This window comes from Mustela nigripes, chromosome 3 (genome assembly GCF_022355385.1).
Source record: "Mustela nigripes isolate SB6536 chromosome 3, MUSNIG.SB6536, whole genome shotgun sequence".
Lineage (NCBI taxonomy): Eukaryota > Metazoa > Chordata > Mammalia > Carnivora > Mustelidae > Mustela > Mustela nigripes.
Window position 1 is genome coordinate 176,144,968 of NC_081559.1, and position 23,704 is coordinate 176,168,671.

Sequence of the window (23,704 nt, forward strand, 5' to 3'; positions counted from 1 at the left end):
CCTCACAGGCTTGTTACGAGGGCCAGCTCAGCCCGCAGACTAGCACAGCACGAGAGCTCGCTCAGGAATTCCAAGCACAGTCTGAGACTCTTGGAAAGCTCTCCGGGAAAGCCCAACCGCCTCACCGCACGGGCACCGCCCCCTGGTACAAGTGCTGGCGGGGATTGGCTACTCTACTCCTCCGTCCCGCCCCCACGGGGGCGTCCGGTCCAATCGCGGCCAGCTTGGTGCCGAGGTACGTTCCCAGGGGCCGCCAAGTGGGCGGTCCCCGTGACGTTAGGATGACGCGTTACGTCACGGTGGGCGGAAGTCCCGGCCGCTGTTTTGAAATCAGGCCGCCGGAGTCTTAGAAGCTCCTTTCATCGGGGAGGCCGGCGGCAGCCCAGCGCCCGGCGAGACCCCTGACGCTTACTTTCAGGCTGCGCTGGCCGAAGGCCGCAGCGTCGCCATGTCCACCCCTCCGCTGGCGGCGTCGGGGATGGCGCCGGGGCCCTTCGGCGGACCGCAGGCTCAGCAGGCCGCCCGGGAGGTCAACACGGCCTCGCTCTGCCGAATCGGGCAGGAGACGGTGCAGGACATCGTGTACCGCACCATGGAGATCTTCCAGCTCCTCAGGAACATGCAGGTGGGAAGGAAGGCGCGCGTTCCTGGCGGTGCGTGGAGAGAGCGGGATGCTTCTTGCAGTAAAGGGGCGCTGGTTCGGTGGTTCCGTGGGGCCCCTGGGCGTCCGCGGGGCTGTTCTGGGCAAGCCTTCATTATAGGATCGCCCCCATTTGCGTTCCGAAGTGTTCCCCAGTGACGCGCCTGTCCCCACGATTCTGTGATGCCAAGGTGTTTTCCAGAGAGGACTTCTCCAAGACGGAGGCCTCATTCTCTACATTCGCCCGGATTCTCTAGCTCCTAGGCAAACTCTTGTACCTTTCAGGGTCAAGGTGGGTTTCTCACCGTTTAACCTCATTAGACTGCCTTAGCTTTCATCTTGTTCTCAAGCAAAATAGTTTCTGAGGGTCTCAGGATTCCGAAGAATTTAGATTCTGCTAATTTTTTTCTGCTAACATTTTTATTTCGGTATAGATGACATACAATTAAATATATTTACGTAGTTTTGACATATGTATATACTTAGGAATCATCAACCACCACCACCACCCCAAAAAGTTTCCGCGTGCCCCTTGGAAATCTTTACTTCTGGCCCTTCCATCCGCAGACAACTTCCGATTTGCTTTCTGGCACCATAAGTTCGTTTGTACTTTCTAGAGTTTTGTATAAGTAGAATCACACACTATGTAGTTTTTTGTCTTTTGTTTTTTGTTTTGTTTTGTTTTTTGGGTCTGGCTCTTTTGACACAGCATGCATCATTAGTTCATTCCTTTTGATTGCTGAATAGTGTGCCACTGTGTGACTATGTCACAGTTTCTGTAACTGTTCATCTGTCGATAGGCATTTGGGCTGTGTCCCAACTTTGCAGCCATTATAAATAATGCTACGAACGTCTGCCTAACAAATGTTTGTGTGAACACGTTTCATTTCTCTAGAGTGGACAGAAGCCTAGGAGTGGAACTCTTGGGTCATATGGCAAATAACTAACATTTTAAAGAACTTTTCCAAAGTGGTCGCACCATTCTGCATTCCCACCAGCAGTGTTTGAGGGGTCCACTTACTCCTTATCTTGACAACACTTGGTAGCAAATGTCTTTCTGCTTTGCAGATTCCATCTCCCAGTCTGTGGGTTCTCATTCCGTTCACATGGCCTTTTGAAGAAAAGACATTCTAAATTTTGATGGAATTGAATCTATCAATTTGTTCTTCTACAGATTTAACTTTTGGTGTTGTACCTAAAAAATCATTGCCTCACCCAAAGTGACAAACTTCTTCAATTTTTTTCTTCCGGATGTTTATAGTTTTAGCTCTATAATGCGCATTGACTTTATTTTCTTATAGATCCATTTGGATATCCACTTGTTCCAACACCATTTTGCTTATCTTATTACTTATCTTACTACTACATGATATGGATATCCTTCTTGTGTTATGAGGGTTCTGCCAGAGAGAGGTGCAGTGCAGTGACTTGTCCAAAGCTACTCAGTGACGGGATAAATTTGAAACCAGGTCTTCAGATGCTTACAACTCTGATTTCAGTGGGAGCACTGTAAAAGTAATTCGGGTGCGTTCAAATCTTAACCATGTAAATATGCCGTTGTGAAACACAATACAAAGGGGATCCAAAAGAAGATATGAAATCTTTAGCAGTCATTTTTAAAATTAATAGATTAATATCTAAAAATGACTCAAGTAGGATTAAATGATTTTTCAGAATTTAGTAGATATTTATTTTTACCCTGCTATATGCAAAGAACTGAATTAGGACTAGTAGATCTTACCGATAACATTTATCAAGTACTTTCCTTGGGCAGGCACACTGTTTTAAGAATGGTTCTAAAAAGTCTTTTTATCCTCAATTTTACAGCTGAGGAAACGGCTTAAAGAGAGAACTGAAGAGGAAGAAATAAGAGAGAGAGACAAACCATATAGACTGTTGACTCTAGGAAAAAAACTGAGGGTTGCTGAAAGGGAGGTGTGTGGGGGGATGGAGTAACTCAGTTGGTGAGCATTTAGGAGGGCATGTGATGTGATGAGCACTGGGTGTTATAAGCACCTAATGAATCATTGAACGTTATATCAAAAACTAATGATGTATTCTGTCTTGGCTAACTGAATTTAAATGTTTTTTCTATTTAAATTTACCAATACACATATAACTGGTGGTTCTTCCTACTCTCTCTCTCTCTCTTTTTTTTGGTTTAAAGATTTTATTTATTTATTTGACAGAGGTCACAAGTAGGCAGAGAGTCAGACAGAGAAAGAGGGAAGCAGGCTCCCTGCTGAGCAGAGAGCCCGATTCGGAGCTCCACCCCAGGACCCTGGGACTGACCTGAGCCTAAGGCAGAGGCTTTAACCCACTGAGTCACCCAGGCACCCCCTTCCTACTCTCTTTTTAATACTAACTTGCTGTCCAACACTTTGTATGATTAACAGAGATACAATAATATTATAATATTATATATAATATATATTTAATATATATTAAATTCATATATTTGTATATTACACATATATAATATGTATATATTATATATAATATATATAAATTTATAAAAGAATCAAACTCTTTCAACAAAGTATTATCAATAACTTGATTACATGTGCACATATATTCAAAATCAACTTGTAATGGACTATGGTAGTTACTTCTTTGGGCCTCTTAACATTGTGAATTCTGTGGTTTAACTCACATAAGACCATTTGAGGCATGTCTTTATTGGCTGAAAAAAGAACAACAGTGTGAGCCTTCATTCCTTAATACATTTTTAAACTATTAAAAATTTTTAAATAATCTTCTATATTACTCATCCAGAAGGATGAAGTGCCATAAATGCAAACCACTGAGATTATTTCTAAGTGTTTGTTTTAGAGAAAATGGTTCTTTATTTATTAGGTCTCCATGAACCTCTTGAGAATTTGATGAAAAGTAATAGATTCTCTTCTGAGAAGAATGCCCATGTATATATTCTGAGTAAAATTTGAGGGGGGACAATTTTGAGAGTGAATTTTATTCAAGGATTGCTAGGTTCTGGGTTAAGATTCCCTGAATAAGAAAATACTGCTTTGGTTTTGTTATCCTTTAAATCTTAAAAAAAAAAAATTAATATATAATCAGAATTCAGAAATTAACAGAGCAAACATTACAGTGAACTTTATCCCTCCCATCCCTGTCTGCTGGCTGTCTAACCCCTTTCTACAGGCAAAGAATGTTAGTGCTTTTTATTATTTACTATTCTTATGTATCCCTTCAGATATTCTATGCACACTTAAGCAAAAGTACATGTTTGTTCTTTCGTTTTTTTCCCCTCTTTGCACCAATAATAGTGTATTATACACAACACTTTGCACCTTCCTTTTTTTTCATTTTGGTATATTTTGTCGTTCATTCCTATTTGTCCAGAATATATTTCTTTTTCCTTTTAAGGTATATATACAGTAATACACTGAATGGAAATACTGCAATTTATTCAACCAGTTCTCTAGGCATTTGGATTGCTTTTAATCTCTCACTATTAGACTGCAGTGAATAACCTCCTACATAAGTGTGCAACTATACCTGTAGGATAAATTCTTAGAAACAGCTTTGTGCTTCTGTAATTAGGTAAATTTCGATGAACTGTCCTCCATGGGGGATGTACCACCTTCTGCTACCATGTCCTAACCAAGACCAACAACTAGGCTCTGACTAATAGTTATATTTTTGGACCTCGGATCATGTGATAGATGAAAATCTACTTTCCATTTCTTCTAGTTTGAGTGAGTTTGAGCATCTCTTCATATATTAATGAATCATTTATATTTTCTTTTCTGCTAGCTGCTTGTTCATATCTATATAGATAGATAGATCAATCTTTGTAAGATTTGGCTATTTCCATATCAGACAAACTTGCTCTGTGTGATGGAACTTGCAAGTATTTCTTTTCCCCGGTTTGTTGTTTGCCCTTTGGCCCTGCTTATGGAAGTTCTGCCATACATATGTACTTTTTAAGGCAGCTGAATTTATCAGTCTCTGAGGACTGTCATGTTCTCTGTCTAGTAAGGAAGGACTTTTCCCATTCCACAATCAGGAAGATTTCTGGGTTTTGTTTCAAGTTTTACATCTAAAACTTAGATCCATGTGGAATTTATCCTTCTATAAAGTGTGAGGTATGGCCCCAGCCCTACTTTTTTTTAAAAGGGTGAGTAATTAGCTTTCTTTCCTCCATTGATTTCAGATGCTACTTTATACAAACGAATCTATTTCTGGATGCTCTATTCCATTTGGCTGCCTGTCTTTTATGTAGTAACCCCAAACATTCTTACGTGTATTGTGACTCTGTAATGTGTTCACACTTGTTTCCAAAGTTTCCCTGGATGTCCTTATTTATTTTTCCACCTGTACTTTAGAATCAGCTTGATTAGTTCTGAGAAAAACCTGTTAGGGTTTTATTAGGTTGATTGAACCTAGAGAAACTTTATATCAGTGTGATGTTGAGTCTTACTAACCAAGAACACAAATCTCTTTTTTGTGTCCCTGTGAAGTATTTGAAGTTTTCATCTATATTTATATAGATATTTATATAATAATAATTTATGTAATACCTATTCTCCTGAAGCTGTTTCAAAAAATAGAAACAGAAGGGAAACTTCAAACTCTTTTTCTATGAAGCCAGCATTACCCTGATCCCAAAACCAGGCAAAGAGCCATCAAAACAGAGAATTTCAGACTGATATCCCTGGTGAATATGGATGCCAAAATTTCCAACAAGATCCTAGCTAATAGGATCCAACAAGACATTAAAAAGATTATCCACCATGACCAGGTGGGATTTATCCCTGGGATGGAAGGGTGGTTCACCATTCACAAATCAATCAATGTGATAGAACTAATCAATAAGAGAAAAGAACCACATGGTCCGCTGATTGATGCAGAAAAAGCATTTGGCAAAATACAGCATCTGCTCTGATTAAAATTCTTCAAAGTATAGGGATAGAGGGAACATTCCTCAACTTCATAAAATCTATCTGTGAAAAACCCATAGCGAATATCATTCTCAGTGGGAAAACCTGACAGCTTTCCCACTGAGATCAGGAACAGGTCAAGGATGCCCACTCTTTGCCATTATTTTTGAACATAGTACTTCTAGTACTAGGAGTCCTAGCAACAAAGATCAGACAACAAAAAGAAATAAAAGGTATTCAAATTGGCAAAGAAGAAGTTAAACTCTCTCTCTTCACAGATAACATGATACTTTATATGGAAAACCCAAGGACTTGACCCCCAAACTACTAGAACTCATACAGCTATTCAGTAATGTGGCAGGATACAAAATCAATGCACAGTAATCAGTTGCTTTCTTATACACTAACAATGAAAATACAGTAAGGGAAATTAGAGAATAAGTTCCATTTACTGTAGCACCAAGAATTGTAAGATACCTGGAAATAAACCTAACCAAAGAGGTAAAGGATCTGTACTCAAGGAACTACAGAACACTCATGAAAGAAATTGAAGAAGACACAAAAAGATGGAAAAGCATTCCTTGCTTGTGGATCAGAAGAATAAACATTGTTAAAATGTCTGTACTGCCCAGAGCAATCTGTACTTTCAATGCCATCCCAATCAAAATTCCATCAGCATTTTTCAAAGTGGTGGAACAAACAATCCTAAAATTCATGTGGAACCAGAAAAGACCCCTAATTGCTAAGGAAGTGTTGAAAAAGAAAAGAGAAGAGAGAAGAAGAGAAGAAAAGAAAAGAAAAGAAAAAGAAAAAAGAAAAGGCTAGGGGCATCATGTTTCCTGATTTCAAGCTTTACTACAAAGCTGTGATCACCAAGACAGCATGGTACTGGCACAAAAACAGACACATAGCCCAGTGGAACAGAGTAGAGAGTCCAGATATGGACCCTCAACTCCAAGGCCAAATAATCTTCCCGACAAGGCAGGAAAAAATACACAGTGGAAAAAAGACAGTCTCTTCAGTAAATGGGGCTGGGAAAACTGGACAGCTATATATAGAAGAATGAAACTCAACCATTCTCTTACACCATATACAAAGATAAACTCGAAATGGATAAAAGACCTCAATGTGAGACAGGAATCCATCAAAATCCTGGAGGAGAACATAGGCGGTAACCACTTCCACATCAGCCATAGCAACTTCTTTCAAGCCATGTTTCCAAAAGCAAAGGAAACAAGCGAAAATGAACTTTTGGAACTTCATTAAGATCAAATCTTCTGCACAGCAAAGGAAAAAGTCAATAAAACAAAAAGGAAACCCACAGAATGGGAAAAGATATTCAGGAATGACACTACAGACAAGGGGCTGATATCCAAGATCTATATTGTGAAATTTTTAAAATCTACTAGATATTTTATCTTTATTGCTGCTTTTGTAAATGGCATCTTTTTCCTTTCTCATTTTCATTTGTTTCCATATTTAAACACAAAGCTGTTTTCTCTGTATTAAATTTGTAGCATCTCTTGACTACCTTTGTTGTTAATAGCACCTTATCATATCATTTATATCATATCCATAAATAGTGATTGTACTACTTCCTTTTTAATATTTCATCTTTTTCTTTTTTTTCTAATTGCCTTGGCCACTGCCTTCAGAACAGTGTTCACTAGTAGTATTAGTGGTCTTCGTAAACTTCCTGTTCCATTCCTGACTTCAGTGAGGATGCTTTTAATGTTTCCACATTAATTATGGTACTGACTTTTTAACTGAGATAAATGTATTTTTTAGTGCTGAGGGATTTTTACTCAGTATTTTATATTTGTTTTAAGACTGGATATTTAAGACTGGATATTGAATTTTAGCCTTTTGGTGTCAAGGGGTGTGATCATATGTTTACAGATCTTTATTAGGATTCAAGAATAAGATGATTATTGATGAGCTTTTCAGCTAAACATGTATACTGTGGGTTTATATCAGGAGATCTTAGGCACTATTATAACATATTCTGAGAGGTACCTTGTCTCCCTCATGTTCATTACTGTGCTATAGCTTCTAGATCAGGGAATTTGGAAATGATAGAAAAGAAGAAAATAATTATTCAAGCCAATATTCCTGTTATATCTCCTATCAACTATATGTAGGCCTTCCCAGTCTTTATTTCATGTTTACGGTTTATCTACTTCTAATGATAGTGTTTCCTGTTTTCTTTTTTTTCCCAAGTACTCTACAATGCACATTTGTTCACATTCCTACCCCATCTGTTTAAAAAAAAAAAAAAAAAAGAGTAAACTGAAGTTTAGAAAAACAGGCTGATCTTCTAGCTATTGGATAGTAGTTAATGTCTTGGTTTTAAGGCACTTTAATCCTCAAATTAAGAATATGAGTGAATGACATCAGGGAAATACAAATCAAAACCACAATGAGATACCACCTCACAGCAATCAGAATGGCTAAAATTAACAAGTCAGGGAATGACAGATATTGGCAAGGATGTGGAGAAAGGGGAACCCTCCTACACTGTTGGTGGGAATGCAAGCTGGTGCAACTACTCTGGAAAACAGCATGGAGGTTCTTCAAAAAGTTGAAAATAGAGCTACCCTATAAGCCAGCAATTGCACTACTGGGTATTTACCCTAAAGATGCAAACATAGTAATCCGAAGGGGCACATGCACCCGAATGTTTATAGCAGCAATGTCCACAATAGCCAAACTATGGAAAGAACCTAGATGTCCATCAACAGATGAATGGATAAAGAAGATGTGGTATATATATACAATGGAATACTATGCAGCCATTGAAAGAAATGAAATTGCCATTTGTGACGACATGGATGGAACTAGAAGGTATTATGCTTAGCAGAATAAGTCAGAGAAAGACAATTATATGATCTCCCTGATATAAGGAAGTTGAGAGGCAACGTTGGGGGTTTGGTAAAGAAATAAATGAAACAGATGGGATCAGGAGGGAGACAAACCATAAGAGACTCTTAATCTCACAAAACAAACAGAGGGTTGCTGGGGGTAAGGGGGTGGTGGGGTTATGGACATTGGGGAAGGTATGTGCTTTGGTGAGTGCTGTGAAATACAAACCTGGCGATTCACAGACCCGTACCCCTGGGGCTAATAATACATTATATGTTAATAAAAAAATAAAAGCACATACCATCTTCAATGTCCATAACCCCACCATCCTCTCCCTAGCCCCACCCCACCCGGCAACCCTCAGTTTGTTTTCTGAGATTAAGAGTCTCTTATCGTTGGCCATGTGGTGTTATTTTTAAAGTTATAATTACTTCAAAAATTAGAAGGGAAAGTATTTTGACTGGTCAGAGAGTCCTATCATGAAGTTTTTTCTGTGGCTGTCTTACAGCACCGAAACACTACACGAAGGAGCTAACAAATGACTGAGTATTACTCTTAAATCCTTCAAAAATTACTCTTGATTAATTGTAAAGAACAGTTTGCTTTTACGCAGTACTTAAAAAGAATTTCTGCTTTGCTAGCTTTTACTTCTAGAAAATCTTGATTGTCGTTACTTCGTATTTTTCTTGTTTTTGTTTTGCCTGATCAGCTGCCAAATGGTGTCACTTACCATACTGGAACGTATCAAGACCGGCTAGCAAAACTCCAAGACCATCTTCGCCAACTTTCTATTCTCTTCAGGAAGCTGAGACTGGTCTATGACAAATGCAACGAAAACTGTGGAGGGATGGACCCCATCCCAGTGGAGGCAAGTTGTAGTGGGAGAGGAGGGGTGAATGTAAGATGCCAGACAGCTGTAATTTTTTCCTTTTTCTCCTTCTCTTTTCACAATGTTTTCAGATGTTGATGTATATTGGTTATTTACTTTTGATGAGAGAAGAGGAAACTATGATATGTATGCATAGAATTAGTACTGTCTTGTCACATTACTACTTTGTAGATTTGAACGTCCAACCCTGTAGTGAATTTTTGTTGTAGGGAGGAAAGAGAGGTCTATGGCAGTTTTTTTTATTGCTGCCAGGGTCTAATTAATTAAATCAGTGCATGATTTTTTTTTTTTTTTTTTTACTAAGAGTTTTAATAGCATTGAAAATACTCTTAAAATGGTTTTCAAGGAAGTTCTCTACAGATGAAATACTATGTTTTCATCATTATTAGACTAGCTTAGTGGAATCACTTTTGTTTGAAAATATATTTCTTAAATTTAATCTTGGGTTTACCGACATGTTTTAGTTCACTAGATATATGATATTTTTAATAGATGGCCCTTTCCTGTTGACAAGTTCTGTCTCTGCCCACAAAAGTAGCAGGAAAGGTTTGGATGTTCTCTCACTACATATGGAGGACAATTTCATGTGCCAAGTGCTTCTGTTCTGTGTGATCAGCATGTGAGGGATGTACAGAGGAAAGAATAAACTGCAAAATGGCCTGAAAAGTGGTCAAAGATATAGGAGAAAGATAAAAAATGTGGGCGACATTATCAGATGCTGGAGAGGATGCAAGGAAAAAAGGAATGAAAATTGTCCAGTAGATTTTACTAGAGGAAAATTATTGATACAGAAGAGCAGAGTTTTGTTGAAATGTTTGTTAGCAACAAGAAGTTAGGTTGCAGTGGGTTGAAGATTACACAGCAAGGAACTGGAGCTAACAAGTGGATATCCCGTCTTTCAAAAAGCTTTCATAAAGAGAGGAAAACAGTAGATGGAAGGAGGGTTGGTGTCAAGGGTTTTGGGGAAAAGAAAGGCAAAAACAGGGGAAAAGGAGAAAAAAGTGTAAATGAGAGACCAGACATGTTTAGATTATACAGGAAGAAAACCATGGGGAGACATTGGGAGCAAGAAGATAAATATTTAAGACAGGAGGATGAAGAAATCAGAACACGGGAATGGAGATTAATCATCTTCAGGAGGGAGGATAGCTCTGTATTGACAGGAAGAAAGTGTGGTTGTGGTCTGGACAAGTTTATATTAGTCCCAAGAATTTGAAGAGGTTTGGCCAGATGACTCCTGCTTGTACTATTTGTTTACCTCTGGCCTGTTCCTGCATTGTCAATTTAAGATGGTAGAGACCAAATGATTCCTGAAATCTATCTAACATTTATGAGGGGCTTCCAATAAACCTTATCATAAACCATACATGTAATTCTGCTAGGTGTTCCATTGCTATATAAATTTTTTTCTCCTACAAAAAACTGTCTCCCAACTAAAAGAAGTTAAGACCTCTTAACTTAGAAATTTGCATGAACACTGAGGTTCTGGATAGCAAAGTAAGTGACATTTATATAAGGCACATCTGTGAAGTTCTTTTCTTTCTAGTATAGATGAAAAGAAAAGCCTGTTCTATCAAGGGACTGTAAGTTTTTTAGGGGCAAGTATCACATCTCATCATTTTTGCTGTATCTCACCCAGTATCTGAAAATTAAATATTTGCTGATTAAATGGGGAGGATATTATTTAACTGCATGTAACAACTAATGTTAAAAGATCTATTTTGCAAAAGAAACTTGAAAATAATGTACAGTAGGTACTGAAATGATAAACTTGTAATGCTGTTATTTTAGGCCATCACCTGAATTACAGTATATTTATGTACTACTAAAAGAAAAGGATAAAAATTAACCTTAATCAGAGAGACTTTGTATACTAGTGTAATTGGAAACTTTGCATCATGTTTCTGACTTTTAAGTCCTGTCTGTCACTCCCAGCAACTAATTCCATATGTGGAAGAAGATGGCTCAAAGAATGATGATCGGGCCGGCCCACCTCGTTTTGCAAGTGAAGAGAGGCGAGAAATTGCTGAAGTAAATAAAGTGAGTTATTAGCCTGTGTATTTTATATTTCAGAATTATGGATAAAAATTACTAGGGAGCCTGTGTAATTCAAAGACATAGTTTGGATTCTAGAATTACACGAAGTTGTTTCTGTGGCAAATGTAACCTATTTAGAACTAAAAAGGTAAGCAGAAATGATGCTTGAATAATCAAAAGAGAGATCGTAGAATCATGCCATAAACCTCTTAGCAAAGCTTCAGAGGCACTCAGACACAACTCATTTACTTTTTTCTTTTCTAGGCAGAATTCTAGCTTTCTAGCTTAAAGCATATTTGGAGCAGCAAATGATAAAAATTTACAAATAGAAAGTATGAGTATCTCAACACCTGAATAATAAATTGAGAGTTATCAAAGCATTAGCCAACACCACCCTCCATCTTGCAAAAGTTCCTAACTTGAATGTATTTATTATAAATATTTTTGGAAATTTAGTAGATAATATTCAGATAGTTCTCGTGAAACAAAGAGATACAAGGAAAGTTATCAGTTCATTCTATGGAAGTATGGCCCACGCTTACCAAAACCTAACAAAGAGCACAATAAATTAAACTACCAGTCTCACTAACTCACTTACAAATACACACCCCTCTGCCACTGCTTTGATCCTGAAATTTTTTTTTTCTTCAAGATTTTTTTTTCAAGATTTTATTTATTTATTTGACAGACAGAGATCACAAGTAGGCAGAGAGGCAGGCAGAGAGGCTCCCTGCTGAGCAGAGAGCTCGATGGGGGGCCCGATTCCAGGACCCTGGGATCATGTCCCCAGCCGAAGGCAGAGGCTTTAACCCACTGAGCCACCCAGGCACCCCGATCCTGATATTCTTAATTCTAGTTAATAGAATTCATCAGGGTATTAAAAATTAATCCGTCGCAGCTGACAAGGGTTTTTGGAGGTAGATGAGGATAATTTAGTTTACGTGTATAATACATAATGTCAGTAGATTAAATTGGAAAAAAATTTTTTTCTCAGATCTAGAAGACATTTGATAGAATTCAACTGTTACTGATTCAAAGAACACTTAAAACTATTAGTCTTTAAAGAAACTTACTTCAGATAAATGGGGAACATTTTCATACAGGTGAAATAAAGAACTAGTTCTATTAAAAATGGGCCTAAAATAAGATGCCTTACACCACTGTTTATTATTACTTTAGAAGCTATAGTCAGAAGAAAAAGACAGGAAATGGAAACAAACTTTGGGAAACAGGGGTTATAGTATTATACACAAGCTTGTTAAGTTTATACATAATATTAGAACTCAGGCTGGTTTAAGCTCAAAGAAAGTTTATTAACTAGAATCATTTAGAATTTGACAAAAAGGCTTGATCTGAGTGATACTATTTTCTTTATAATGCGGTAAACCAATTAGATTATAAGATGCTATTCACAATTGCAGCAACAGATATTAAATAGGAATCATCAATGATTATGTGAACTTATTATGATACATAAAAGAACCTTTGAATAATTAAAAGAACACATAAAGTTCTTGTGTGGGCAATAAATATTCAAAAAATGCCAGTCTTGAGTCTGAATTCTCTTGAACGTACACAAAATAATAAGATTTTAATGCAATACCAATGAAAAAACAAAATCCAAACTGGAATTTTTATGAGTGTGAAACATACTAAAATATCAAAGAAAATGCTCATGAGAGTAATAAAACAGAACCCTTTGCTTCAAAAATTAAAACATGTGGAGCATATTATAAAAAGCAATAATTGTGAAATAATGATATAAGAATAGACAGATTAGTAAAATAATAACGAGACGAATAGTCTTCCTCTTGCATATGAGAATTTATTATGTCCGAAGAGAAACTGTGTGGAAAATTTGTCTTTAAAAATGAAACTCTGGGAGGATATTATCAAGCTTTTATATTATACCCTATGTCAAAATTAATTCAGAGTTGAAAATAGACCTGAAAAACAAAATACTGGAAAATTAAGAGAAAAAATGTATATCAAAACACAGGAGAAAGGAAAAAGCTGGATTTTAGAAAATTTTCATTTTTTTCGTAAAAGGAAAAAGTACAAATTCGACTACTTCAAGCAAATTTGACAGTAGTGAATGAGCATAAAGAACTTACAGTAAGAAATTTGTAGGGAATGAGGAGGGGATTGGGAACTTTTATGTCTTGAAGAATAAATGGTGTTCAGTCGTCTAGAGAATGAGGCATTCTTTTAAGAGTTACAGGTTTCTGTTGATAATCTATGCATTAATTCACAATAGATGTGCTCTGTTATTTTTTCTCTATAATAAAGATATTTTGTATAAGATACAGTGAAATATGTATATAAATAAAACTGTTATAGTGGCAATTTTGATTTCAGAGCATGTGACATAGTTCTCTATCATAGAAGATTTTATGCTATTTTAGGGGAAAAAGTCTGTGTAAATTAAGAAAGATAAAATTTTTCTAAAAGGTGAAATAAATATTTCACCTTTTATTTCTCTGAGTTGAAATAAATATTTCACCTTTTATTTCTCTGAGTTTTTCTTTTTTTTCCAGTTTGATGTCTTAGAAATAACTCACTATTTTCTTTAAAAGATCTTTCATAGAATCAGAATAGAACAATACTTTGAGAATGTATAATCAAAAAAAAAAAATCCCATTAGCTATTGATTTAGAATTTTGTGAAGGGTAAAACTGGACATAAGGGAAAGGTATAATTGATTCAAAGGATAAGGTGTATAAAAAAATTTCTTTCCCCACTTGAGGATTTTGCTTTCTTTCAGCCTCTCTCTCCTGGACCCACCTATATACTTTCCTTTCCCCCCGTCTTTTCAATACAGTCATATCATAATTGGGGTTCAATAAATATTCTGTTTGTATTATTAAGGCACATAAATATTGTTTATTACTTAGCCACATAGTAAACTAGGGTCACATTTCCTTGAACAATTTTTTGTCCTCCTGGAGTTAATAATTTCTGTAATTTTTTAAAAAAATTTTTGGTTCTCTATGCATCTGGGATAGCATCTCAGCACTTTCTTCTAATTTTTCCACAGAGTCAAAATTATCAGGCAGTTTAGTCTCCCTAGAGTCTTCCATCTTCTCACTAGGTCTGATTAAATGCTCTCTAGGTGTGCTGTTCAGCACTGTGCTGGGGATTCCTTCACCCCTTCTGTTGGCTTCACTGTTTCCTAGGCCTCATATCTTCTCTTCCTTGGTTTGCTGCTTTATTGGTAAAGGACATAAATCAGTGCCTTCTTCAGAAGGAATGTACGGACTTAAGTTGTAGTCCTCCCATAGCTGTCCAGTTGATAGTTTGGCTGGCTATAAAATTCTATGTTGCAGATTAATTTCCCTCAGAAGTTTGAAGGTGTTCTTCCATAATCTTCTCAAATAGGGTTTGGCAAACTTTAAAGGACCAAATAATAAATAGTTTAGGCTTTGTGGGACAAATGTGATCTTTGCTGTGATGTAAAAACCATCCTCAGCTCACAGGCCTTACAGAAACAGGTCATGTGCCATAGACTGCAAGCCCTATCTACTTCATTTTGTTGTCTTTCCAGATGGAGGCTCTAAAAGATCTGATGAACTCTAATGCTTCATCGTGAGCCATTTATATTTAAGAATAAGACACTAGAAAGTGCTAATAATAATAGGCTTTGTGAGTAGACTTAATCATGTTGAGTTTCGGAAGCAAGTTGGCTTTTTTGGGGAGGGGGACCCCCAAATATCATTTTCTGAGGGTTTTTGGTTCTTTTCTTTTTAAAGGCTGTTTGGTTTCTTCAGTAAAGAATCTTCCAGTGCCCTACACAGAGAGATATGTTCTTGTCTTCTTGCCTTCTGCTATGCTGGGGGCACTGAATCCACAGCCATTGTGGTTAGTGTCACAGGAAACAAACCTTTCCTAATCCTTAGAGGTGAGGCAGGGCTCAGGGAGAGAGCACTCAGTCACCTGTTCATGAGGAGTAGGAGTGAGCACCTGGCGCTCTTGCTCGTCCCTGGAGCGCTTTCTGCTGTTCCTCCAGTTTTTATACCCAGGCCTCAGCTGGTGCTGCTGCCATGGCACCCGTCTTGTCTCCATGGAGGAGCAGCCCTGTTCTCAGCGGTGCTGTCCCTGAATCCACCTGGGCTGTCGTGTCCCCCAAGTCATCTACCACTGCACTCCCCTTCTACTTTTCCTCTTAAACTACCACCTCGCATCTGCTACTGTCTCCTTTCTGATCATTTTTCTCCACATAGGATTATAGGTTTTTCCATTTCTCTCCTGCCGTTTTATTAGGGTTTTGAGAAAAAGAAGAGATAAACACATGTATTTAGTCCACAGTGTTTATCAGCAGTAAGTTGATATCAATACACAGAATACATAGACAATATTTCTGAAGATTTGTCTATTTACGGAATTAAAGCCCATATTCAGATTTTGTGTTCCCATTTATACTTCAGGCATTTAAGGACTCTTTCTTTGATTAAATCATTTGAATCTACTGATTTTGCTGTTACAAGTGCTTCTAAGTTGGGGGTAAAATTTGTTTTAGTTAACATATTGAATTGAAGGTTATTACAAAGAAGAAAGAATCTATTTAGATGTTTTAATTGAACAGACTTAAAGCTTAGCCCTATATTTCTACAGGATTTTTTTCTTTTTTCAGAGAATTTAGGGGGAAAGTATCTTGAGTGGCAGGGGAAGTCCTCATTTGATGGCTTCATAGCTTCCTCTTACTTCCTAGGAACTGTTAATATATTTTGAAACAGGACTAAAAAATTATATAGTAAACAAGAGGGTTTTTTTTTTAAAAAAAAAAAAAAAAAAAAGGGAGGGGGAAGACTAAGATTTGGTTAACACAAACTGAAATCCAAAAAATAAAGAAGACAGAAGAGATTAAATAGCTAAAAACCATGCAAAGTGGATTTTTTTAACCTAAAGATGTTTTTAACTCATTTCTTAAATAAAACATTGGAAATGTGAATTGAACGTGACACATATTTTGACTCTTAATAAAGTTATGTAAATTATTGCTACTAACATTATTTATTCTTTTCTTCCAACTTTGTACTTCCCTTCTAGAAGATTAAAATATATAATTAGAAATTTTTATAGCACTGAGTAAGGTCATGACCAATGGATATATTTTTCTGCCTTGATGGCTCACATACCTGAATGTTTCTCTGAAGTATGTTTTCTTAATAACTACCTGCAGATGGTAAAATGTTGTCCTAATCTATTTAATCACACAGATGCTACTAAAAAAAAAAGTTTAAATTCTTTGATTTAATTTTCAACTACTTAATAATATCTGTATTCATAAAGTTAAATTTTTATATTCCTTTTGTCTATTTTTATCAATTCTCTTCCCTGTTACGCAGATTTTTAAAATTATTAGGTGGAGGTAGAACTTTAAGGTTCACAGCAATCTGAGCTAGTAATACACATCAAAGTAATTTGATACAGAATATTAAAATGAATAATTTTTAAAGGTAGCCATATATATATATATATATATTAATACCAACAGACCATATTTAACTGGAAAACAAAGAACAAGCTTAAAAATGATTGCTAGGGGCATTTTTTTCCCTTGTTTGTTTTTTCTCTTCTGGGATTTAGAAAGCTTTTGATTTGGCTCTTGGGGTTTTTTTAATTGAATATTGAAGTATTCATATATTTGAGTACCTGCTCTGTGCCAACTATCATTGTAAGTGTGGGAGTTTCTGCCATGAATCAGTCAGATGTGTTGTCTGCCACTGTGCACATTTCACACGAATGGGTAAGTGTCTTCTCTGGGGATAGAAGACCCAGAAGACTCTCAAGCAGAGAGTACCCATTTGTTGTGATAGATATTTACCCAAAAAAAACCTCCCCCAAAAAGACACTGGAATTTAAATAAAAACTTTAAAAAAACTCGGACCATTTTTTTAATACATTGATATTTGCTTATTTTAAATGATTAAGTTGCTTTATGGACCTGTATAACAGGAAAAAAAATGGTATTCTTGGCATTCAATTAAAAATACTCAAAAATGTATTACAATGTATACGTTATTTTTATTCTAAAAAAGCTACATAAAATAAGTAGCTTTAGGTACCCCTCAGTTAACTTTTATTCATTTTCAAAATATCATTACATCTTTGTGTACTTAAAATTGTATAGAACAACACATGTGTAGTGTGTTTACTATTTAAGATATGGTCTGACTTCTAACAACATACATACCACCAATACTTACCACAGGCCATGATATTTGGAGGCATAAAATTTTGTCATCAGTATTTGATAGAAATCATGAGATTATAGGATGTCCTAGTTCCAATAGTCAGATTTTTGGCTAATTTAAATACTTCTCATTTTCTCTTCAAACATTCTGGAATCTATAAACCCTAATACTCAAAAAGACTAAACACTTGTTTGAGACTGTATGTATGTTTGAAGGGGATCAGAATGAGTTCTGTTTTGCTTAAACTCTTTTGTTGATGGAAAAATGAAAGAGGTATGTGGGTATTTTGTACAGAGCTGACATATAATTGAGTCCATGCACTTAGAAATTAAAGTATTTTTGACCAACGGTCACAGCCTTTATATGAATATTAAATTACATGGCATGGTAACATAAATATATTTTTTAAGTGTCTGCTCTACTTACACATTCACCTGTTAATGTAACAAATTAGGCACAGCTGATGGATTTTGATAATAGCAGCTGTCAACCTCTGTTAAAATCAATCAGGGGCAAGACTGTATATATTAAATCCTGTATCATGTCATGAAAATTTATTTACAATTTAACCACTAATAAGCATAACTGTCAGCTTTGCTGTTGACAGTGTCATGATGTGTTTTGGCTCTAGGTATCTTACTTGTATGCTAATTTTTTAATTTAAAACTTTGTGGCATCTTTGAGAAAAACTTTCCAAGTGCTGCAAAATACATATTTTTTTTAATTACTATTACCTAGAGTTGAATATTACCTTGAAAATACCCGACATTTTTTTATTTCTCTTAATTCTTTTAAGAATAAGGCTAATTTTTTAAAACAAGTATATTAGAATTTGTATTTCCAAATGAGTATTACTTTAAAAGCAATCCTATTGGTTAAATGACCCATTTATGCTAGTGATACATCCATAATTGAAACCACTGGACCAGTTTTGATATTGACTTTAAAGTATATTTTTAACTACCCAAAAATATAATTTTATTGCTTCTAATAATTTATACCGAAAATGTGACCATTGAGCTTATTTCACTAGATTTGGCCTTTGAATGGTTTTCAGTTTTTTAAACTTAAATCAGTCCTTCTTCTTTTCCATGGACACAGATTTTTTCACCACCGAAATGATTCAGGAGAATCTCTCCTGACAAACGTGTGTTTGTCCAGTTAACCTTTCTCATTCAAGATTAAATCATATTTTTTCTTTGAGAATTTTAATGGGTTCCTATTGCCCACTACCAAGCTCAAGTTTCTCCCCCTTCCACTATTGCTGACCACCAGTTTTTCTAGGCCCTGTGTTTGCTGACCCTACCAGCAAGAGGCAGTGTTTCTCTCTTTGGGTTACACAGCATCGGCATTACCAGGTTAGACAATCTGGTCATGTGGGCTTTCTCTTCCTCCTCCTCGATGCAGACTTTCTTCAAGACAGGGACTGTTCCTCATTCATTTTCTTCTCCTCACAATGCCTAACCCAGAGCCTGGGACATAATATACCCTCAGTGTAGAACAGAAAGTGTTACAGGCTTAGAAATCCATTCCAAACAAAAGCTGTGAAACCTAAAAGTTTAAGCGTATTCAAAGTATGTCAAAAGAATTCAAATAAGACTTTTTTTTTTAAATCTCATATTGTCTCTTCCTTTTATTCTTACTCAGTAGCTCTTTTCCATTCTCCCTAAAAAGTTGGGTTTGACAAGGGAGGTCGCAGGAGCTACAGTCTCTCTCTCACAGCTAGTGGGGCGAGTGATGGCTCAGTGTGATGGGCAGCGGACTCTGAACCGTGTTGACGCCAGTAATTAGTTCACTCAACTTATGTGTCTGCATAACTGACTGTCCTCTTAGGTCTGGGTGTACAGAAAGTAGAACCGGCAGGGGCCCCGTAAGTTATATGTGATGCCATCTCATGAGAAAACCGAGGAGGAATTTTAGAGGCAAAGTTAGAACTGGGACTGAGGTTTCCAGCCTCCCAGGAAACCATAGAGCATCTCCACCCTTCTAGCCCTCTCTGTGTGGGTACCCTTGCCTGCTGGCAGAAGGATCCATCTCTGGTTCTCTAGGATGCAGAGGACCTCATGGGCTTGGTACTGGCCATCTGGTCATCCCTCATCTCACCCAGCTATGAGGGTCCATTTGATTACATTCTATACACAGTGACTTCAGTAACTGCCACATACTTCTGACAGCAGAGCCCAGAAGATGGGCCATCTGAAGGCTGAACAAGGAGACTAAGTCACTAAAATTCCAACGGTATCTTCCTCCCCTAAACAGTGTTAAAGGGAGCTTCATGAAACAGTATACTGTGCATATGCCTGTTGTTTTATCTGTGTTGTACTAGTTCCCTTCTCAAATAGGAATTAAATTTAATACTGAACATTACAACTTATGTAAATTGTTTTTCTGTTTTCCATTAAGAGTTTCTTGGTCCTCCCTTTCAGCTACTTCCTTTTACTTGTCTAACTCTAGATAAAATAGGAGTAACTTACTTCATCTTAGTTGGCTCTTTAATGAAATCAAAATGAAGATTCTTAGGCCTCTCTATAATGAACATATATACTACTTTATCTGGAGGTATTTTAATATAGTATCTTTAGAATTATCTAATTAACGATATTATTTCCTAATGTAATATTTCTAAAAGGTTAGTGAATATTATTATTCTAATAACTAGTAAGTACTCCAACCAGAAGTTCTCTGGTTTGTTTTACCTAAGCAGACATTTGCCACATAGGATTTGAAGGAAGGATGCTTAAAGAGAAGTTTATAAACCGCGGTCTAGTAGCAGCTCAGATACAGAGACACGGAGCTGTGGGCCTTCAGGGAATCCAGCATGTCTCAGTTGTGAACAAGACTATGTGCAAGACTGTGCCGCTGGGTCTGTAGTTTTCGGAGTCAGAAGTGGATCACACTTCATGCTGTGGCCAGTGACTTCTGCCACATCTTTGAAAGCCCAGTTGCATCAGGAATTTTCTTTTCATTCAACTTTATTTCCTATACTGACAGGTTTTTTTTTTGTTTTTTGTTTTTTGTTTTTTACATTCAGTATCTATGAGGAACATTCATTGAATGCTTCCTTATATGCCAGGTCCAGTTCTCACAGTTCTGTCATTCAAATTTTTTAATCCTCTTAGCAACTCTTGTGAGATAGTTTCAGTTATTATCCCTTTTCTGGTGTGGAAACTGAGGCACAGAGAGGTTATGTAATTTGGCCAACGTCACACATTTAGTTACTGATGCAGAGGAGTATAAACACAGAGAATCTGACTCTAGAGATTACACTCTTGACCATTATGTCACACTGCATCTTGGAAAACCTCTATCTTGGGTTTTGTAACAATGAAATGTTTAGCTTACTTTCTTTTGATGGTGGGAGTGGAAGCAGAAAGGAAGGGTCAGGCGCTGGAGCCAGAGGCCTCTGTGGGCTGAATTAGAATTCAGCATGTTTTTCAGAGAGGGTTTCTGGCCAGAAGAGGATCGAGACCTTCCACGTTAATTTCTGTCTGGATCATTAAAGTTCTAACTTATGACATTTTAATCTTCATAACTTCATGGTCTATAATTCACGAAACATTTTTGATAAATTCTTTTGTTTCTACAGAAACTCAAACAGAAGAATCAACAGCTGAAGCAAATTATGGATCAATTACGAAATCTCATCTGGGATATAAATGCCATGTTGGCAATGAGGAACTAAACTGATATTTAAATTTCCTGCTTTACTCGTTATGCCATTCCCCACCCCCAAGTGTTTTTCCCTTTGAAGAAGATTATTTATCTGCTTCTATTCCACTCACTAGAATTAAAGTTCCTATTTTTACATTGTAATTTTACATTAAAGTATTCATTGGCAGTTTTTTTTAAGCTATTGATTCTATGAAAGATTATTATAATAAACTTTGATAGGGCTTATGTTTTTGGTTAATCTTCATGAATTGAACTTTTTAAGCAAAGTAATTAAGTTTTGTAAATAAATTTTTCAATTTGATCAACGGTTGTTTTGCTCATTTTATTACCCTTTTAAGAGACTTAAAGGTTTAAACATTTTTGCAAATGAAAATATCAAGTACAGTCTATCTGTGGTTCAAACTAATTAAAATTAAACATGTAAGTCTCCATTTCAGCTCAGTTTTTTTAAAATATAGAGTCCAGAACAGGGTAGAATGAGAAATTAGTTAACCTGTATATTTCTATAAATAGATGAAAATTACTTTTACCATGTGCTTCATGTGTTGGGTCTTAACTACAATGAACTGTCTCTAACAGGACAGAACAAAACCATTCGAGTCTGGCATGAACTGAAATCACAGCTGTGTGCTTCTGTGCTCCCAGCTTTAGCCCAAGAAGCAACACCCAACCTGATTCTTCAGGTACACCCTACACTAATTTTTAGTGTCTTTTGGAAACAGTAAATTTTTAAGAGTTTTAAACGCGATAGCACTTAATGACAAGTGCTTTTGTAGACAGGTAATTGGTCTATCCCACACCCTTCATTGGTCTGCCTATAGGAGCTAGTCTCTCCCATCATAATGCATCCTCACATAAGGGATTCAGATTATCAGAATGATCCAGAAGCCTCTAGCTCTCTTGCCTGGCTCTGACTCAACCATATATACTGCTATTGAACTTCTCCTGTATAAGGACACAGTTTCTTGGGAAGGTTACACAAGCACCTGGAAGGAAACTAGCTTTCTCTGGGGAGGGGACCCTGGGTGGTTGAGGATGAGTGTAAAGAAGATGCTTGCTTTTTCACCGTATGCCCTTTGGCACCTTTGAAATGTATGTCTTGTGAATACTGCCTATTCAAAAAAGACGTGAAATTTCATTTTTAGGTTATAGAGATTCCCACTTATACCAGGTGGCAGAGGCATAAGAGAGTAAGCCTAACCGTGTGCATGGGCATCATCAGACCCTCTAGCTTACATCCGTCAAAGCGGTTCTGAGTAAGCCCAGTGTTAGTCAGCTGAGGAGGTAACTGCCCACACTGGGACGCACTGCCATTTCAAGCAAAGGTAAAAGCACACGAAGCTAGGACGAGGACAAGAATTGGGACCGATCATTCAGTCTACCTCAGACATCTGCTGTATCTAAGGGTATTCTATTTTATTTAGCCTAAGGCCAACTGAACATGCAAGGTTGTTACAGATGTTCATTACTAGTACATTCTTTGCATGGGAGCGTGCTGGTTACTGTTGCAAATTTGGTGCTTGGGTACTGACTCAGAAAGCAGTTAGAAAAACTGTTGTAACCAGATGGTTTTTTGTCCTTTTAACTGTCACACTCAATGCCTTAGGTCATTCAAGGTGCCAGAAACTCAATTCTTGGAGGGAACGTGGAAACTGCATCATTTGGGCCTCGGTTCTATGCAGCGTATCTCCACTTTGGGGCAGTACTCAGTGCAGCTAGCTCAGCTACGCTCAGCTACAGGGCTGTGGCCCCAAATTCTGAGAGTGCACTTTCAGCCCTCAGAACTGAGGCTGGTGTACCCAATCACTCCCAAGTCTGCTTGGGACCAATGATGACTGCCTTGGGGGTTATTAAACACTAGACCCCACTAACCCTGAGAGTTCCAGCTTTTCCTTGAGGGAGAGCAAGCCAGTAAGTAGACTGAAGAGCCAGAAAGCCACAATTCCATTGTGACATGTGGCCCTGGGCAAGTTAATCTCCGTTTTCTGGTCTGTAAAAGGATACACGGCATTTTCATCTGTGTTAGAATTTCAGTTGCAAATGTTAGAAACCCAATTCAAATGGGCTTAAGCCAAAGGGGATTTATTAGTTCCTGCAGCAAAGAAAGGATGCCAGAGGAGAGCTCACAGGATCCGAGAAACTGCAGGAACTTGGGCCGTGGGAACTAGAACCAAGGTTCGACGCCCAGGATTCTCAGCGCCTCCTCTCCTCTCTGCTGGCTCTCTGCTCTGTTCTCGCTACTGCAGATAGGCTCTCTCCAAGTAGTGGGAAAGAGGCTTTCCTCCTTGACATCTTTTCTGTATCCCGACCCCCAAGGCTGGGCCACTTCTCCCACTAGACGGAGAATTCTAACGGACCTGATTAACACAGCTTGGAGCCTTATAACCAGCCTTTGGACCAGCTGTTGCATACAGGGATACTAAGATTAGACTAACCCAGGTTAGGAGCACGTCTCTGCAGCCAGGAACTGGGTGTGAGATTCATGACAGTTATCGAGCAGGTAACA

General features: G+C 37.3%; 1 protein-coding gene across 1 annotated transcript; it reads left to right on the forward strand.

Annotated features, from left to right (window-relative positions):
- Positions 1–288: 288 nt before the first annotated feature.
- On the forward strand, positions 289–21,499 carry MED30 (mediator complex subunit 30). Its single transcript, XM_059392953.1, has 4 exons — positions 289–625; positions 9,116–9,274; positions 11,231–11,335; positions 21,113–21,499. Exons 1-4 carry the CDS (start codon positions 449–451, stop codon positions 21,206–21,208), a joined length of 537 nt encoding a protein of 178 aa, XP_059248936.1. The 5' UTR covers positions 289–448; the 3' UTR covers positions 21,209–21,499.
- Positions 21,500–23,704: the final 2,205 nt, after the last annotated feature.